This window comes from Labrus mixtus, chromosome 13 (genome assembly GCF_963584025.1).
Source record: "Labrus mixtus chromosome 13, fLabMix1.1, whole genome shotgun sequence".
In the NCBI taxonomy this organism is placed as follows: domain Eukaryota; kingdom Metazoa; phylum Chordata; class Actinopteri; order Labriformes; family Labridae; genus Labrus; species Labrus mixtus.
In genome coordinates, this window is record NC_083624.1 from 16,689,272 (window position 1) to 16,708,708 (window position 19,437).

General features: G+C 39.6%; 1 protein-coding gene across 2 annotated transcripts; it reads left to right on the forward strand.

The window, feature by feature from the left end:
• Positions 1-818: 818 nt before the first annotated feature.
• LOC132987104 (solute carrier family 35 member F5-like) lies at positions 819-19,143 on the forward strand. 2 transcript variants are annotated; one of them, XM_061053927.1, is made up of 16 exons: positions 819-974; positions 1,625-1,741; positions 1,870-2,011; positions 4,257-4,406; positions 4,834-4,896; positions 5,928-6,009; positions 6,822-7,015; positions 8,562-8,643; positions 8,871-8,958; positions 9,733-9,797; positions 9,882-9,986; positions 10,118-10,277; positions 10,439-10,529; positions 11,667-11,821; positions 13,951-14,051; positions 16,205-19,143. In XM_061053927.1, exons 3-15 carry the CDS (start codon positions 1,877-1,879, stop codon positions 14,030-14,032), a joined length of 1,452 nt encoding a protein of 483 aa, XP_060909910.1. In that variant the 5' UTR covers positions 819-974; positions 1,625-1,741; positions 1,870-1,876; the 3' UTR covers positions 14,033-14,051; positions 16,205-19,143. The 2 variants fall into 2 exon arrangements, with proteins under 2 accessions (XP_060909910.1, XP_060909911.1); XM_061053928.1 differs by having other exon boundaries at positions 6,825-7,015.
• The last annotated feature ends 294 nt before the right edge of the window (positions 19,144-19,437 follow it).

Genomic DNA, 19,437 nt, shown 5'->3' on the forward strand with positions numbered 1-19,437 from the left:
AACACCGTGGATAACAATGTTTGCAGGTTTAATCAGTATTCAGTTGTTTGTATGAAGCATGTACCAAAAAAAAGTCAATACCAACTTTTTAGGACGACTGGTGGATAACCTCAAGATAAAAAATATGTCATGAAGCAAGTTTTTATGGATAGAATGTCAGGGCGTGATTTCATTTATACATATAAATCAGGGATCAGATTTGTGTTGTTTATGCCACTTTATGAAACGTACTTCTTCCCGACCTATCCTCCATTTATCAAAATAAAAATTCCAGAAAAACTTCTTCACTGCATGAGCGCGTCACATAAATTTATCACACTCTGGATTATGTTTCTATTTTTTGACATTGATTTCAAATATTACAAGTGAATACACAAACCTAAATAAATCCAGTAATGTCATACAAACCTACAAATTAATTATACATGTGCTAAATGTGTACAGCTGCAGCTTTAGAGATTCTGCACAGCTAAAAAGTGCAGACAAATAAGAATGTTTAAAGTCTACATGTTTAATATTATTAACACTAAAGCATGTATTATTGCGTGCAAATGAATGCGCTATAAAGATGAAACATTAGACACAAGAGTAGAACAGAATTAACAAATGTTGCATAAAGGTCCAAATTGTTGCTTTTCTCTATGTTTCAACTATTATTATTTATTTATCATGTTTGGTCCTTTGTCCTCTTCCATAGCAAAGCTTTCTCAAATAGACTGAATTAATCAATATGGTCGTTAAAGAAGTTTAAAAAGACAAATCACGATCCCCTTATCAAGGACTTCATTTCCCAGAAGCCTCTGCGGCAGATAAGTGATGTCACCTGATAGTGCAGACAGGAAAGTGTGCTAATGTTTACAACCGTAGGGCTGTCAATATTTGTTTCGTAAACTTGGATTTTGTCGATGTTTAAACAGGAAATGATAAAACAAGTCAATAATGGCGCGAGATGAATTACGTTTTATCTCATTCAGGTAAAAAAACACTTATTTAATTAAACATTTGTTCACTTAACCAAACAAGCTTGTTAGCTTTTAGCTCGTCAACGTTACAAACCTGAGTTTGATAAACATTTAAACGTAATAATGCGGTTTTATTATATGCTGGAGGTGACCAAACTCACATTGAATGAACCAGCTTTAACTTTTGGTTATATTATGAACTTCAGCATGACTTATTGACCTCTTGTCTGCTACAGTAATAGCTACTTAAACTGTTAGCATTACAGCTAGCTTGAAGTTGTTGCAGGAGAGGGTCGTGTGAGGTGAAAACGCATACCTTTAATTTCATCTACCCGTTTGTAAAAAAAACATACACATACCCTGTTTCTAAGTACGTGTAATATAACAGCTCTATTTGCTCTGGAGTCGTTTGCTTTGCACCACAAACAGCTGAAATTTAGCTAGCTGGCATTTAGCTTAAGCTAACAGTAAGTATACATATACCACACTTTAGTCAAACATCCTGGGAAGTACAAATGTAAACACGTTTGCCTTAAATGACTTATTCATTGCTGAAAATGTCTCATTAGAGTGATGGCATGCCTGCTCATGTGTTTCTGTAGCCTTAGTACTTTGTTTTAAAACATTAACAACCCTGTCTTTTGTTTCCTTTGTTGTGGCAGGTTTTCCTGAAATGTGAGTCCCATGGTTGCTCTTGATATTCTCTATTACACAGTGAATCTGAGCTGGCTCTCCAGGTAGAAGGAAAATCTCAGAGGGTAAATTATCTCGTCAAACAGGTGTGCACTGCCATTTGAACAAGTTATTTTACAGTCACCCGTAGCTCTGCCTGTGAATGATTGTCCGATACTGGAACAAGTGTTTTGTCTGTGCTTAATAAACAACTTAAATATCTTGCACCTCTTAGTGTACTGATGGAGTGGGTGTTCATCATGAACCGGATGAGCTCTCAGGGTAGCTCTGCAGCCCAGCGGAGGCGGATGGCACTCGGGGTGGTGATACTTCTGCTGGTGGATGTCATCTGGGTGGCCTCCTCTGAGCTAACATCGGTAAGGACTTTGTAACACACAAGTTTTCTTAATTTCTACCTGCTGTTGTGAGATGTATTGCAGATGACACAACAATGACATTAACAAAAGGGGTCAGAGAAGTACCCCGTGACCAGAGTGTATTGAACCGTTCTGGGATCAAGAGGCAACAATCTGAATTATAGATCGGGTTCTTTTTCATTTATCTCTGTTTCTCCCCAGACAAAGGGTTCATAAGGTTCTCAAACTCTTTAAGCAGAGTTTTTCAAATCTATGAACTGTGGCCCTATGTTTACATGTTTTGTGTGACAATGATTAGCAGATATAAACCGTTAAGATTGTCTTCTGAAGAGAGGACATTTTTTTGTCAATAAAATCCACCAAACTGTTCTTTTACCTCACATAACACAGATCAGCATCCACTTTTCAAAACAACAAAGTAGGGATGTTCCAATGCGACTAATTTCAAAGTAGATTAAATGCAAATTTAAATTCAGTTTAACCCTCAAGTCTACATTCAAGTACAGTCAAAATTGAGCACCGTTTATTTAAAATAGTCTGGGTTAAGCAACATAATTTGGTTAATGTTAGCAGTCTTTGGTCCTTAATGTCCACATTCCTGTCCTAAATGTGAATAAGCATAGCTCTGGTCAATATTTGCCAGTTTTACCTGACACAGCCTACACACAACTTCATCTCCAGTTTCTAAATCAAAAAACAACCAAACGCTCTTCTTCTACGAGATGAGTTCAGATCAGTTCACTGGGCTTGTTTACATTCAGCAGCAGAGCCTGAAGAGAAGGCGTTTGGGCGGCTGCTTCACAGCTTGGACATATAACATATAACCGGCATTGAAGGCCTACATCTGAAAAATATTAGTAATGTGTTAAACCGACTACTACTCTGGCGCTAACTAGCTAGAGTGACATCATTTAATATTTTAGTCGACTCAACGCGCACATCTTCACAACATAGTCAGACATCGACACAAACCATCTGAGGAAGCACTACACCAACAACTAACATGATCTGAAAGAATAATTGTTTTTTTTTCAAAGGAGTCTGGAGCCTTTGAGTAGAGCGATGTAAAATCTGTTTCTGGTTTCAAAATAAGCACATCACCTTTCACCCAAAAGTTCTATCATTGTTGGGATACTTTCTGTAATGTTGTCAGACACTCAACAATTGTAAAACAATCTGAGCCTATCAGTGGCACATACTGACACTTCAGAAGGCAGTCCTTTTATCGGGGGAATTTCTCTGCAGGGATTACTTTGAAGCTATTCCAGAAATGTCGCAGCTGAAGGCTGAGGAGATTTACTGGAGCAAATCCAGAATGGTTTTAACCTACAAGTCATTTACACACAATAACAATGTAAAAACAAATATGTCACTACCTTTCTACTTTCACTGAAACACTGTTGAGTAACCAAAAGTTACAATCCATACTTTTTAGTTTCAAAAATAAAGTGCTAAATCATTTAACAGCTGTTCCTCGTTAGATTGTTAGACTCCTTACGTGTAAACTTTTAAGTATTAACTTTGCAGACCCTCAAATTAATCTACGTGCTGCTGAATAGTTAAAACTATAGATCGTCTCACGGTGTCAAACATCTTAAAGGGGTGCCGTACATTTCCAGTGGAAGTGGTAATGTTACAAGAGAAAGCACAATAAGTGGTTCTCTGTAGCTCAGATTGGAAGACAACAACATAACAGCAAACAGACTTTCACTGGGGGCATCGTATAGCCTAGCGGTTATGTTGCCAGCCCCATGTACAGAGGCTATAGTCCTCGATGCAGCAGCCGTTGGTTAAAATCCGACCTTGGCCCTTTGCTGCATATCCTTCCCCACTGTCTCCTCCCAACATTTCCTGTCTCTCTTCAGCTGTCCTTTCTAATAAAGGCAAAAAGGCCCCAAAAATACATCTTAAAACAAAAAAAAGTCAAGTCAAGTCAAAAAGTGTAGCAGAACAACTAAAGGAATAACTAAACAAAGATACACTTTAGCCAGAGAGGATACATGTACTGTTGTAAAGAGCACAATGATTCCTCCTGGAGAGCAGCAGAGTAAATAGAATGTGTTGCTCTCCATATGAAATGCAAAACAAACAGGAATGCATGACAGAAAAAACACCTAGCATTGGACACATATTAACAAAAAAAAAGGTGCATCAAATGAAGATTTTACAGCTTACAACATGTTGGTTCAAAAGGTAAAATGTAAAGTAAATAACCTCCTTCCGATGTTTGTTTGTTTTTTCACAGTATATTTTCAAGCGGCAGGAGTACAACAAACCCTTCTTCAGCACATTCACAAAGACCTCCATGTTCGTTCTGTATCTGCTGGGTTTCCTGCTGTGGCGACCCTGGAGGCAGCAGTGCACGGGCACCCTGAAACGGCGGCACTCTGCATTTGTAAGTAACTTGTGCACACTATCTCCACATGGGGGCAGTATGTTTAAATGTTTTACATTTACCCAAACATGTTAGACACTTCCCAACCTGAATAATGAAGAATCACAAAAAAATATTTCTTTATGGTTTCTTGTCTTTATTTTCTGAACACTATCAACAGTAGAGGAAGTAAAGAGTCATACATATCATGGATTAACACTTTTCTACATCGGTCTAGACATTTGATCTAGACAATTAGACTATCACATCTAAACTCTAGCCAGTAAAGTACATCCGGGATTCAATCACAGTGAAATAAAATCCTGTCATTTACTTCCATTGATCCTTAACAGTTGCAGGAAATAAAGTTAGAATTAGATTAGAAACTAAAGTAGAACAATTATTATTATTTTTTTGTATTATTATTTCAAATTGTTTCTTTCTTCAGTTCGCTGATGCTGAGGCCTACTTTGCACCCTGCTCCACTGACACCACTGTGAACAACTGTTTGGTAAGTTTGGGGAAAATTACAACTCCTAAAAGCAGAGTAGTGTAAGGTGTAACTGACTTTTGTGTTTAGGTAGTTTTAAAAAAAAGTTTTGAACCATGTCGGTGCAATTTTGCAGTGTGGCTACAAACCAGGGCTGCACAATATATCGCTATGACATCGTTAGTGCAATACGAACTTTAAGAATAAAAACATGGCAAAAGTCTGAATTCATTGCAATAAAAAAAGATATTATTTCTCACTCAGTATGTGCACATTTTGTCCCTTTGAAGGAGGCCCAGGTTTAATGCTTCAACATGTTTCTTACAGTTAAATGAAAGTCCAGCCAGCTATCAGCAACCCTCAGATTAATTGATGCCATTTTAGTAGTCAACTTTTTTTTTTGCTTCATTTGGGACATTTTGCAAAAACAACCATCGTGTAAATCCTTCAGAACAGCAGATTGATATAAAAGCTGAGTGATAGATAACATGCATTCTGTCATATTTGGTTTTGCACTTCATTTGGTTATTGAAATATCGAACAAAGTAATCACACATCGTACATTTTCTATAAGCATGCAGGCCTAATGTGTACATAAAATGCAGACTCTATTACATGGTATGATTTTCTGTATTCATCATATCACAATATGCTGCAAATACCAGATAGAAAAGGTATCTCAATGTCAGTTTTAATCCAATATCGTGCAGCCCTAGTGGGTTGCGAATAGTGAAAACCAGTAAATTCCAAACAGTGGTCTGAAATTGCTAGAGGGTTCATGAAAAAAAATAAACAGTACAATTATTATGTATGAAGTAAAACAAAATATTGCCATCACATGAGGGTGCTTAAAAAGAGTGAACAAGTGAGCACAGGAGTGTTAACTGTTCGTCTGCCATACCAGTAGGAAACCACTGGTGTAAACAGACCCATCATCATCAAAGTTTGAACAGCTTACAGAACTACAATGTAAAGTTTGATTTCAGCAACAGGATGCAACTCTTCCCCTGAACAGCTCTAACTGTCTGACATTGTCTCTCGCTCTTACGCAGAGTGAGCCGCTTTACGTTCCAGTGAAGTTCCAGGATGTACCTGCGGAGCATTCAAACTGTTTAATAGGAGACTGTGAGTCTGGTGAGTACATCGTTGATGTTGTCTGTGTTTTAATAAATAACATGAAGCACATTTATTAACTTGGTTCAAGTGTTTCCCCCTCTGAATGACCTTAGACCCAAGTAGTCTAAAGAGCCTTTGGGCGCTGCCGTCCACTTTCATACACATTAATTGTTTAAGGCCAGACAACAGCGGGCTCTGTTGCTTCGTGCGTTACTTCCACATCGTTTTTTTAATGTCACGTTTTACCTCAGGAGACCCCCTGCCCCCCTCCTTTCTGACAGGGATAGTCTCCTGCTGTGAGGAGCATATGTGAACAGCCAGGTCAGGAGAACATCTGGAGCAGTCCTCCCGTAATTATCTAGATATTATCCGGAGTGCATATGTGAAAACGGCTCTAGAGAAACCTCGGCATGACCACAAGTTGAACCTCAAATTTCAGTTCTTTCTTTCCTCTCTCGTTTCACAAAGTATCATGATAAGAGCAAATGATCAAAAGGACTTTGCTCTTCTCTGTCTGCAGGCTATTACACAGAAGAATAGAGGATCTGATTATTTCCTGCAAATCTTTTTAGTGATGCTGTTCAGGAAAGAAGTGTAACTGGCCTCCATATGCAGAGCTAATGGCAGAAAGGCAGTGCACCTCTAAAATCAGAAGCCAAGAGTAAATGTTCTTAGACAACTCATTGTCATGTTTCTCTGGTGTCTGCCCGGAGTGTGTTTCAAACGTCTTTTACGTTTGGCACCTGTATTTAAAATGAAAATATCAAATGATATTCTTCTACATACTGAAATGAAGTCTCAGAACATTCTCTATTTTTTTCTCCATCCAGCAGCCTCCAAAAAGCAGCGGGTTCGCTTCAGTAACATCATGGAGGTGCGTCAGCTTCCCTCCACTCAGGCCCTGGAGGCCAAACTGTCCCGCATGTCGTACCCAGCTGCCAGAGACCACGAGGCCATGCTGCGCACAGTGGGCAAGCTCACCATCACTGATGTGGCCAAAATCAGCTTCTTCTTTTGTTTTGTGGTAAGTAGAGGCCAGATTTGAGTTTTTAAATCACTAATTCAGACTACAGACACGATGGAGTGTTAAAGATCTATTTTTGGGCTTTTGTGCATTTTATCAGAGAGGACAGGGGATTGAGTAGGGAAGAGAGAGTGGGGAATGACATGCGGGGAAGATGGCGGTTGTGGCTCAATGGTCGTCGGCCCTCTCTCCATCAAAAGGTCGGGGGTGTAACCTCACACATAATAACAACAACACTAGTAATCATGAAAAATGATGTCGTGTCTACGGCTTGTTTCACCGGTTTGATTGCAAAAAAGAAATCTGTTTTTGCAGGTTTGATGTTTGAGAAACTTCATGGATGCATTTTGAGACCTCAAACAACTCAACCAGCATGCAGTGTTTCTCCTCTGTAGTTTTAATTTAGCATTGCTCTTATCTTTAATGAAGAGTAATTAATAACAGTCAAACTAAATTATCCTCTTTCTTTTGTTTTTCCATTCGGTGAAATGTGAAATCTGTTTTGCTGTGTTTAGTTGTATTTTTAAAGAGTAAAAACGCAACATGTTTGATGTTTGTGTGCAGACAGTGATGGTTTATGAGCATCAAATGATAATATAAGACATTCATCATGCAGCTTTTCCACTGATGAACTGCTTTTCATTAGTGACTCATCTTCTGAGCGCAATAAAGAACCTCAGGGTAACATTCGAGCAGAGTCAGGTACATGGGACCACATTAAATCACATCAACGTTTTAAAACGTTTGGGAGATTGGACATGATTGGAGGATGATCATTAGACTGTAACAATACACATTTGATTTGACATAATCTTTAGCTCTGGTCCTGTGTGATTGCTTTCTTCTTATTGGCATTGAGTCAATCTGATGAATTCACATTTAATAAATCCAACAACCCTCAAGTAAAGACTACGCCTCAGTGTCAGAGACATGTAACCTTAAGATTTCTGAGGTTAAAGTGTGTTGTTAAAGTGTCAAATATTTATACCAGTGCTTCCCAAAGTGTGGGCCGCAGCCCCTTGGTGGACCGTGTGGGTACTGCAGGTGGGCCGCAAAAAGCCGTCCACCAATTTAAAAAAGAGAAGAAATATCACAATAATGATGATTTACCATGCGTCTGGAGCTGCAGCTTTTTTGTGCACAATGTATTCTGGTATATGTAGGCAGAGTATATACAGCTATACAAGCTGAACATACTACTTTGATCAAAAAAAAACCCAGAGGATTTTTGGATTTCAAAGTCTACATTTAACCTTATGACTGATTACAAATTCATATAATGCTTGGCCAAAATTCCCTGTGACCCCGAAGCCACAGGGCACCTTTTGAAGTTTTCAAACCTTTCAGTAAAAATCAAAGTGCTTTTTCTTTTTTCTTTCGTTATGACGTAACAAAGTAGTGCCTGAGTGATTAAACAGTGTGTTGAATACAGTAAGATATATGGTATTTAGCTCAGGGCTGTGGTGGCTCTGTAATGTGTTTATCATTTAGTCTGCTCCTGATAAAAAAATGTCTCATCAGTGCCTCTGGTTTTTTTTTCTTGCAGTGGTTCCTGGCTAACCTGTCCTATCAGGAAGCTCTGTCTGACACACAGGTCGCCATTGTCAACATCCTGTCATCCACGTCAGGTAGATCTCTCTCTGTCTGTCTCTGTCTTTCTCTCTGTCTCTGTCTCTCTCTCTCTCTCTCTCTCTCTCTCTCTCTCTCTGTCTGAAATTGTATTTTGGTTAGGTAGAATCCATCATGTGTTTTTTTTTCAGCCTGCAAATGATTTACCCACAAGTCATTGACTGGTTTGTCTGATGAGCTTTCTGATTAAACTCTCTTGTTCTGTCTCTCCATCCTCACTCTTCAGGCCTGTTTACGCTCGTCCTAGCAGCCATATTTCCCAGCAACAGCAGCGACCGCTTCACCTTGTCCAAACTGTTAGCCGTGGCTCTGAGGTGAGAGTTGAGTGAGAGTGTTTCTAAGTTAAAAAAAAACAAAAAAAAAACAGGAATATATCTGATCCGGTGAACGTATATGAGTTCCTCTTGTCTGCATGTTTTCTTCTGTTCTCTTTGGGGGAGCTATCTGAAGTTGAAGTTCCTGAAGTTGACTTTTTTTGTGTGTGACATATCCTTTGATTTTTAATGGTCACAGCTGGTGAAGCTTCACAGCATCCCAGCTTTCCTCCTCTCATTACTTCTGGTTCATGCATGTTTTCAAACAAATCCATCCCTTAACTGTTGGGAGTATTATTAGCTGCATACCTAAGCACATTATACTAATCGCAGTCTGACCCAGATATCATAGCTTTCTGTTAAAGAAGCCGGTGATTATGAGAAAAGTAAAACAAGTGAAACAGTGGCTGAAACTGAAGCATGTCTGTGAGCATCGACTGTCTCCACTTATAATCCTCATTTTACTGTTTGGTCTTTTTCAGTCTCTTCAAATCATTTCTATCAGAATCCAATGTCACACATCTACATCCACCAGCTTCATATCTATACGCTTACGTTGCTATAGAGAACACTTCACTTATCGCTTCTGTACTTTCAAATTTATACGATTAACATAATTCACTGTGTGCTCAAGTGTCTAATTTACACTAAAGAAACCTGACCAGAATACATGAACAATGTACAGAATTTTTAAAACAATTTTTCTTGATATTTTTTTAAGTATTTACAAATCCTTGTGTATTTGCCTGACTTCATGTTTTGTCTCTCGTGTAGTATGGGAGGTGTGGCCCTCGTGAGCTTCTCCAGCATGGACAATCCTGATGGAAAAGGTGTCACAGGTAACCTTAGTGATAGCGTGCATCTGTGGCATCACTGTGACAAATTTTATTACCTAATGTAACTGGTTTTAAATTCACATTAAGGTTCTTTGTGGTCACTGGCGGGGGCGATATTGTACGCCGTCTACATCGTGATGATCAAGAGACGAGTGGATCGGGAGGACAAGCTCGATATTCCCATGTTCTTTGGTAAACTAATACTCATTGTGTATTCTCTAGTCTTGAATGTCGGATTTTAGCAGTCTCTGCACCTTGTCCTCTGTAGCGGACAGAAGGAGTCTCTAGAGCTGTCTAAACCCGAGCTTCTGTGTGTCTCTCAGGGTTTGTGGGTCTGTTCAACCTTCTGCTGCTGTGGCCTGGCTTCCTCGTGCTTCACTACACGGGGTTCGAGGCCTTTGAGCTTCCCAGCCAGCTGGTGTGGACCTACATCCTCATCAACGGCCTCATAGGAACTGTCCTCTCCGAGTTCCTGTGGCTCTGGTAAATGTCTCAATCCTGGCACCCAATTATCACAATTTACATACTCTCACTCGAGTAGCTTTCTATGCTGAGACTCACTTTAAGATATGTTTAACCGTCCTTATCTAAAGGATTCATTTGACTTTAATTTAGTAACCGACAACGATGCTTTCTGTTCACAGGGGCTGTTTCCTCACGTCGTCTCTAATTGGGACTCTGGCATTGAGCCTCACCATCCCACTCTCTATTATTGCAGATATTTGCATGCAAAAGGTAAGTTTTCCACTTCAGACGCTCAACAATCAGAGCCAGAGTTTGAAATGAGATCCAAAATAATGTACGTGTGGCATCAACAAGACATCAGTCTGAAGAGAGACGATTTGAGCAGAAAGAAAATGAAAAATATGGTTCTCATGTCTGGATAATACCACGATTTTTAAAACTCTGCCTTTTATTTATACACGATTACAAGTCTAAATGACTTATAGGTTAACGGGCTGTAAAGGCTGACCTCTTAGATTTGAGGGGCAAATGCATCCAATTAAAGATCATCCACTAACAGTGCTTTTTTTAACTGACAAACTCAGACTTTTATTCCAACAGTCTGACATCATAACAAGAGGAATCCCTACAGAGATGGACCCTCTAGATAGATGCTTTTTCTAAACAGATGCAGACTTTACGTCACTCTTTTTAAAAGACTCCATTGAACAGTCATTTTTACCTCACAAAACACACAAGTTGATCAATCACTGCTGCCTCTTCCTGTTAATTTTCACATCTTGTGGATGTGTTAGATTTGAAGTGCCAAAAGTTACAAAAATAACACAAAATAGCTACCTGACCAAGACTGCAGAAGACCAGCAACTTCCTGTTTCTGTCAATGGAGCTTTGTGGTTGTGGAGACAGTTTTTCTATATTTTTTTCATCTTTCAGATTACCATCAAAGCATGTGAGTGTAAAAACCAGGAACTATTAGTGCTTAAGTGCACATTTACTTTGCAGCCGTTGAAGCCCGTTTCATGGCTTCCAGCTGACGCCACTATTGCAAGAATATCAAAACTTTTTGTACCTATTTGTCATATGAACCCCAAATATCACTAAAAGAAGTTGGTGGAATTCCCCATATAGAAAAAAGGGAAACGTCTGCACACTGTTCAGCTCCCAGTGAGCAACTTCATTAAGTGCAACATTTCGATCCAGCGTTCTTCACAGCGTTTTTGTCCTGCACCTGTTTGCAGTTTGCTTGGATGTGCGCACACTAGTCTTTTTGAGGAATTTCCCCTGCATAAATGTTTATTAAATTTGGAGTTAAATCAATTTTCAAATTTAAAAAATAATGGATCTAAAGTCTAAAGTAATGACTGTAGTTGTAAAAACATGATTTTCTTTAAATGTGTCCGTGGATAGGTACGTTTCTCGTGGCTGTTTTTTGCCGGGGCGGTCCCTGTCTTCCTCTCCTTCTTCATCGCCACGCTCTTATGTCACTACAACAACTGGGACCCTGTGCTGGTGGGGCTGAGGAGGGTATACGTCTTCATATGCAGAAAACATCGAATTCACAGGTACGAGCGGTTTGATGCTACAGAGGTGATGCATCCTCTGTGACAGACATGAGGGTTTCTTACCTTTGAAGCAGCTGCTGGTTTCAGTTTATAAAAACAACACTTGAGGTACCTGTTTGAGGTACAATATTAAGACATTTAAAAGTCAACGTCTGAACCAACTTAACTCTTTTTAGCAAGGTCACACAAGCAGGGACTGTTTTAGAAACTCTTGGTAGATAGAGGAACACTTCAACACCTGTGGTTTCAGACAGCTAACAAAAAGTTTGGAACTTATTCGCTCTATCGAGATGAAAGATGAGGAATTAATAAAACATAGACGTGTTCAAAGAAAACCTAAAGCAGTGTAATTCTGTCCACACCAGCAGTGCTGTGAGGCTCAGTTCAGAGCTCGAATGATCAATAATGTCAATAAAGCTAACACTGTTAAGAATATATATATAAGGTATTAATAAACTCAACATTATGTAGGTATAAGGACAAGTTCTAACAGGTGTTATCTAAAGACACTTTACAAAACAAACTACTCAGACAATCAGCCAATCAGAGAAAAGTGAACCCGTGGGGAAGGTGGTGCTGGTCTTTAGAAAAACCAAGCGGTCCGCTTCAGTTCTGTACAGTACCCATTTATTCGCATTACCACCGTCAAAAGTTGGGAATGGTACTAATACAAGGGATCCGTACCGTCCTACTTTTTGGTACCCTTCTGTTGGAGTGCCACGGGTAGCGATCCGACCCTAAAGCCCCGTTTCCACCAAGCAGTCCGGTTTGGTTCAGTAAAGCTATTAATTAAGTTCAACAAAGAAGAAGAATGGAACACAGTAAACAAAAGGGACCCTTTATGGTCGGATCGATACCCTTGGCACTCCAACAGAAGACTACCAAAAAGTAGGACGGTACGAATCCCTTATTTTGGTACCATTCCTAACTTTTGACGGTGGAAACGCCAAGAAATGGGTACTGTACTGAACCGGACCACTTGGTGGAAACGGGGCTTGAAGGGTCCCTTTTTGTTTACTTAGTCCCGTTCTTCTTCTTCGTTTAACTAATTAATAGTGGGCTACACTGTGTTGGGCTGTCACACTATTTTGTAGCTGATGCGGCTATCTCCATGTGGCTTACACGCCGCTTACCAAATAATAAGGGTACGGTTGGCTGTGGAAACGCAAGCAATATCAGGCTTGACCATACCGAACTGAACCAAACTGTACCGAACCAAAACAGACCACTTGGTGGAAACAGCAGCTGAAATTAATAGTTTCAGGCAGATGGGTGTCCCAGACTGACATGATGAATACTGAAGAGATGATAATAGATCTCCTTTAAAGTCATCATAGCAGCAAATGAAGATTGTCTTTTTACAATAGATACATAATCATATAAGGCTCTCAAAGTGAAATTGTCTCGACACAGACGTGCATTACCACTTGGGATTCACAGTTATCTAACCTGACTCATCACATGACAACATCCTCACACACAACATTCAGTCTTTTCATCTTCAGGCAGGATGTTCATCACTTTGACTCATTTTCCAACAGACTGCCTCAACAACGTCAAAGGTGGTTACTATGACTGCTAAAAAGAGTGTACACAGACATGCACGCTTAATGGGGGGAAATTCTGCTTCCATGAGCTCCTTTTGTTAAAAGGCAAATGGAAGATATTCTGCAAACACACACACACACACACACACAAATTGGGGACTGTTGTGGGTTCATTTTTGCTCAAATTGATTTCCACAAGTTCACAGAGGAAAGCCTTTTGAGATATAAAGTGAAAATTCTGCACAATGGTTCTCCGTCCAGCTGTTCAGAAGTCAAAGCTTTGAACGTTTTGAATAGACAGTGAGTTGTTTTTCATTGCATTGTGGCTTGTGACCTATTAAAATGAGTTGACCCGAAACCCCTTTTTTCTCCTGTGACATTCCCACAAGGACGACCACGAGTCCATTTGCAGCCACGCTGAGTTAACTCTGTAATCAGACGCACATGCCTGACTGACAATCCTCGCTGTGGCGGTTATCTTCTCCATTCTTCTGTGCACACTTGCTCCCGTTTGGTGAAGGATGATTATAATAATGATGTTTGTCGTGATGATGATTGACGCGCCGTTTCCTGCTCCCACAGACAGACGGATGACAGCGAGCAGTGTGAAAGCCTGATTCCTCTACAGACCGTCTCTCCGAGCGGAGGAAGCTTCTGCTCGTGATCCTGCACTCCAACACAAAGTAAATGATCCCTCTGCATTTCCTGGCTTTACCTGTGCCATGGCTCAGTGTTTGTTTGTGTGTGTGTGTGTGTGTGTGTGTGTGTGGTTGTTGTTGTGAAGAAACATTATTAGACATTGTTTGAATCAACCATAGAAAGCATCCCAAACCGAGAAAAATGACTTTTAACACATCGGGATTGTAGCGAACAAGCCGTTTGAAACACATTTTCCATGAATTGCCCGGCCCTAGCTTCAAGGTGCAATGATCAGTTTGTAAGTTTTGTTCTTTATATTTCCTAAAAGGGAAAGGGAGGATTCTCTGGTGGGTATATAGATCTAATTTCAGAAACATTTGATGTCGATTTCACAAAGATTAGTTTCACATGAACAAATTGGGAGCTGTTTTGCAACAAAGTGATCGTTTGATTCTTTTCAAACAGACTGAGACGTCATGGAAATATCATTAATTATAGATCATTAAAGCTTAAAGATAATGACGCTGAGTAAGTGTTTTCCCAGCAAGATGTTGAAAAAAACAAGTTAAAAATGCACACTGCAAAATTAAGAGCAGAATTTAGATACAGGTGATTTCAGAGAAGCAAAAATATTTCGATTGAAGCTGAGCGTTCTGTTTAGATAATGAAAAGTCAACTTTTTTACATCCCGACCTTGGAACAGTTGTTGTCATTTATTATTGTGCCTTAGTTGTGGGTGAAATTTGCAAATTATCTGCCAGCCAGAGTAGTTTTGGTCTGATGGTTTTATGCTGCACAAACACTTTTAACAGAGAGATAACAAGTCTCTGTTTAAGAAGTTTTAAAATGTCTGAGTAAAGGGGAGGGTAATTGCAAAAGTTGTGATGACAAACAAAAACTCAAAGCAGTGTTGTGTTCACAGCCTAAATGTGTCAATACAGGCTTGTTTGCGGACACGTTTACCCAAAAAACATAAAGCATTAAAAAAAAATGTTTTTCAGATCAGCATCGTTGCCGCTTGATGAGTCTCAGAAGCTCTGCTCCTTCTTCTTTTCTTTCATTTAGTTATTTCTAACAATCAGTCTGCTATTTGTCTGACTCCCTCTGTACTTGATGAGTAAGAAAGAAAGCAGACTAACAGGACGTAATGATCATCACAGAAATATGTTAGATTACACTTCAGGGCCCCCCACTCAACAAAGTCTGCATTCAGTGAAGTCATCCTTTCTTATCTTCCTCCCAAACCAGCACCGTCATGGCCAGCAGGGCAGAGACAGATTTGAACTCTGCTCGTTGTTTCCAATAGAGGGACGACGCCTGCCTGCTCTGTATGTAGTGGGTCTGATGTAGGAGCACGCACAGGCTCAGTTGTACGTGTGCAAGGCTTTATTTGTCCTTGCTGCTGCAGTTAATCTCGTTTTGTGAGTAACTGTTACAGAATCAAAAATTCAATAAAACCCCATCACAAGATCAGTACCTGAAGATATTCAACTTTTAATCATTAAAATTAATTATTATCAAATGACTGCATACTAGGTTCAACAGTAGTATGTAGTATGACTTACAGTCGGTGGTTATCTTGCAGTATGCCTAAACTGGTTTCCAGTCTTAGAATGAGGACGTAAACAACAGCCCAGCTGAACGCAAACGCGGCTACAGTGTAGCCTCCACTTACAGCCTGAAAAAAGCCGATTTGCATCACTTTAAGAATCAAAAAAGATGATTGGTGTTATCTTTGTGTGGATTGTTTTGATTGTGATTATTTCCTCTTTAACGATGGCCGTTGATCTCTCACCTGGTGCTTTGCATTGTGGGAAAAGGCACGCAAGGCAGACTGGTCTGATGCATACTGTTGCATTTTTTCCAAATCCGTACAACATCCTGGTAGTTTTAGGCATACTGCAGATCTCACGTGTGTGCTGCATTTTTGGCCAAATCAGTACGTACTACTAATATAGTAGGCAGTTTCAAAAAACATCCTCAGCTACTGATTGTCAGAAAACCAGTTGCAATGTGGGTAATGTAGGTGTCATCCTTTGCCATTGAATAAGAAAGCATGGAATGAGAACATTTCCTGATCTGCTGTGATTACTCTCTCTTGTGGAGTGTACAGGTGTGCCGCGTTGCTGAATCTGTTGAGTCCTTCTGAATATGTGAAATCATACTTGTCTTGTCCTTTGTCTCTTTGTCTCCAAAGGTTGCGTCCGTGGATCTCGCTGAGCTGACAGTATGGAAGCTTTCAGAGACATTGAACTACCCCAGTGCCTCCTATCAAATCTATTTATTTTCTACGGTGTTCACTTTTACAAACTCGTTTTTATTTTCACATTTCAGTCATCGCAGACTGGATTCTGTTTTAACTGTATTTATGTTTTCTGTGGAAAAAAACAAAACAAGAACCTTTACGGTGTACACACGGTGCTGGACATTATCAGTGATGACTGTGATGTCGTGACCAAATGAAACGGTACATATTGAACTTTATTATAACACTCACAGCAAACGGAGTAACTGTGGGATAACCTGTAAGAGTCTGAAGTAGAGATGTTTCAGTATATTTTAGGACTTCTTTGTGTTTGTCTTGAGGCCTTTTTGAAGCCTTGCTGCTTGTTGGTATGTGTGAAGCAGAAACAATGCATTCTCCCAGTTGCCAATCTGTCCATTCATGTGAAAAGTTTCTCTGTCTGCCTTTTGATGAAGTGAAGCTGCGTTCACACGGACTCAGGCTGACGATAGATGGCAAACTACCGTAGAGATCATTTTAGAGGAATCAATAACAGGATAGAAAGATGACATGCAGCCATTCAGAGTTCAAATATTTCAAGTTTGTCCCGACCTCTGCAGAATTTAGACACACTCAGAAATCAGGGGGATTTAATCAACAAAAAGCTCATTCTCCTTTCCTTGGAGTGTAACTCCAATTTAAAGTTAAAAAATCAAATATGAAGAGAAAGCTGCAAAATCATTTTATTTAACATATTTAAGAAGTATTTGTAAAAAGTAGCTAACTTGCTTTATAACCTCATACTGTACATGACTGCATCCAGCAGGTGATGTCCGTCTGTCAGCCTTTCTCCATGTGAGTGCAGCGTCAAACTTTTTAAGAGCTTTTTAAAAGTGTTGTGCTCGGCTGCAGCATACATTTCATCAGCTCGATCGGTAGAAGTTAATCTAGAGAGCTGTTTTAGTTATTTCACTGTCATTTCTACGGGCTTGATTATTCCTGATTCTTGTTTTTCAAACGCCAAACACCTCATATGATGAGCTAATGTTTATGACTGTATTGTTTTCATGACCTGTCACCTGAAAGAATCAGAAACGCACCTCAGCACAGAGTTCTTGTTACCCAGACTGAGCAGCTTGGGTAATGATAGAAATATTTGTGTTTTTTTTTCTGAGGAATGTTCCACCTGCTTCAGGTGACACTAAAACTGACTTGAAAGAATTCAACATTCAAAAATCAATCTGAAAAAACTATGTTGTTTTTGTGTCATCTTGGACGAGGCTTCATCACAGACTGTTTATAAGAAGAACAGAGGTTGGGTTCAGATTACGACCCTCCTGTCGTGTTGGTAGCGACTTTGTGTTTCGGGGTAGCTATACCCTAGAAGAATCCTGATCTCCTCTTTTAACATCAACATGACCACAATTTACAAATCGAACATCACGCTTTATCAGCAAAAAAACAAAAAAAGAAAGTAGCTAGCGGAGGTAATATAAGGAGTGAAAAGTTGGGCCATTTTCTCAAACACTCAGTTCAACAGTCTATGGTCCAAATCAGTGGTAGTCAACTCGTCTAGCCTCAGGACCCACCACCAACTCCTCCATGCATAATTGCGACCTAAATTTCTGATATTTTCTGACCAATCAGATTTGTAGCGACTGAAAAATTATGCAGTTTAAACATCAGTTGGTTTGAAACGTGTGACAGAAGCAAGAAACTGAACAAAAGAAACATCTTTAAAAGCTGCTTTTTCCAGGCACTCATTTGCGACCCACTGAAAATGGCTCTGTGGCCCACCTCTGGGTCCCGACCCACCAGTTGAGAACCGCTGGTCTAAATGATCTTTTGACCTTTTAAAGTCTGAAGTGAAGCTCAAACCACAGCTGAAAAACAAAGCGTCATTTCCTTATTCTACCACCTTGTCTTGTTAGCGAGCATGCCGGTGACAGTGCTGGATCATGAAGACAAACGGTGACGTTCACCTTTGTGTTTGAATATAAACTGACAGAAAGAAAGCTGTCATCTATAAGCTAGAAAATGCCTTTATGGAATAACGTCCGTCTGCTTGTATGAGCAGCTTTCAGCACAGAGACACATAAACAGAGTATTGTTGTTTTGTTTGTGAAACCCAGATGACCACTACAGATCATGTATCATGTATATTTTGTGTATAATTGTGAAAGAGTCACAAAACAGCCAAATGCTCTTTTACTTAAATTGCAACTGAGATTCTCTCTTATTAATCTGACTGTTGTACGTAATTTCTTTTTGATTTATCTACTGTTTGATTTGATGTGATCATAAGAAAGCTTTTCTTTGAGTCTGTCATCATGTAATCCAGGGTGTAAACACTACAGCTGAAGGTGAAATGTCAATGTTGTCCCTCTCGTCCTGTCGACATCTTTATGGAGTGTTTTGATTGCACTCGAACATGAAGAGGAGGAAGTAAAAAAAAATAAATAAAAAAAACGACCTGTGAGGGTAAAGGAACGAGTTCAGCTCTTTGAAATGACTGAAGTGAACTCGGCTCTTCATGTTCATCGTTGCACTTGCTGTGTGTGTTTTTTTTGACAATTGGTCCCTCCTTCAGTCACGACTGAAAACATTTTTGGATGATTAGTTTACGAGTTGTAAAGTCTCCCATGATGCCTGCTTTTAATCTTCTTTCGATGGTGCTTTAAGAATCTGCATTTTTTCTTTTTCTTTCTCAGGTTCTTTCTTTTTTTCCATATCTGATTTATTTCTTTGTCTTTTAAGTGTCATAAATGAAAATGTTTATATATACAGAAGGCTGTAAAAAGTGACTTCCCTTTTATCAACCTCAGCTCTTGAATAATACTTTTATTAAAGTCTGTTTTCATACATAAACATGTCGTTTTAAATCTGAGATAAACTGCAAATCTACAGGACAACACCATTTGTTTTCTTTAAAGGTCACAAAATACACTTTTCCATGTTTTCCTAACACTAATATGTGTCCATAGTCTGTCCACAAACCCCCCTAAATATGAGATGAATAGTCTCTTGCCTGCTCCACTTTTCAGAAAATGTTTGCTCAAACAGGCCGTTTGGAGATTTTCCCTTCATGACATCACCAAGGGCAGTAACCCCTCCCCCAGGTGGGTGACACTCCCACAGCTAGGTGTTTGTTCTGCCCTCTGAGTCTGCCTTCTCACTGTGAACAATAGGACATGGAGTGAGAAAGC

Bases quoted from the DNA above. Each gene is read 5' to 3' on its own strand.
- LOC132987104 (XM_061053927.1), top strand. From the start codon at position 1,877: ATGGAGTGGGTGTTCATCATGAACCGGATGAGCTCTCAGGGTAGCTCT. The intron at 6,010-6,821 runs GTGAGTACATCG...TTCTCCATCCAG, and splicing joins AATAGGAGACTGTGAGTCTG to CAGCCTCCAAAAAGCAGCGG. The intron at 9,987-10,117 runs GTAAACTAATAC...TGTGTCTCTCAG, and splicing joins CGATATTCCCATGTTCTTTG to GGTTTGTGGGTCTGTTCAAC.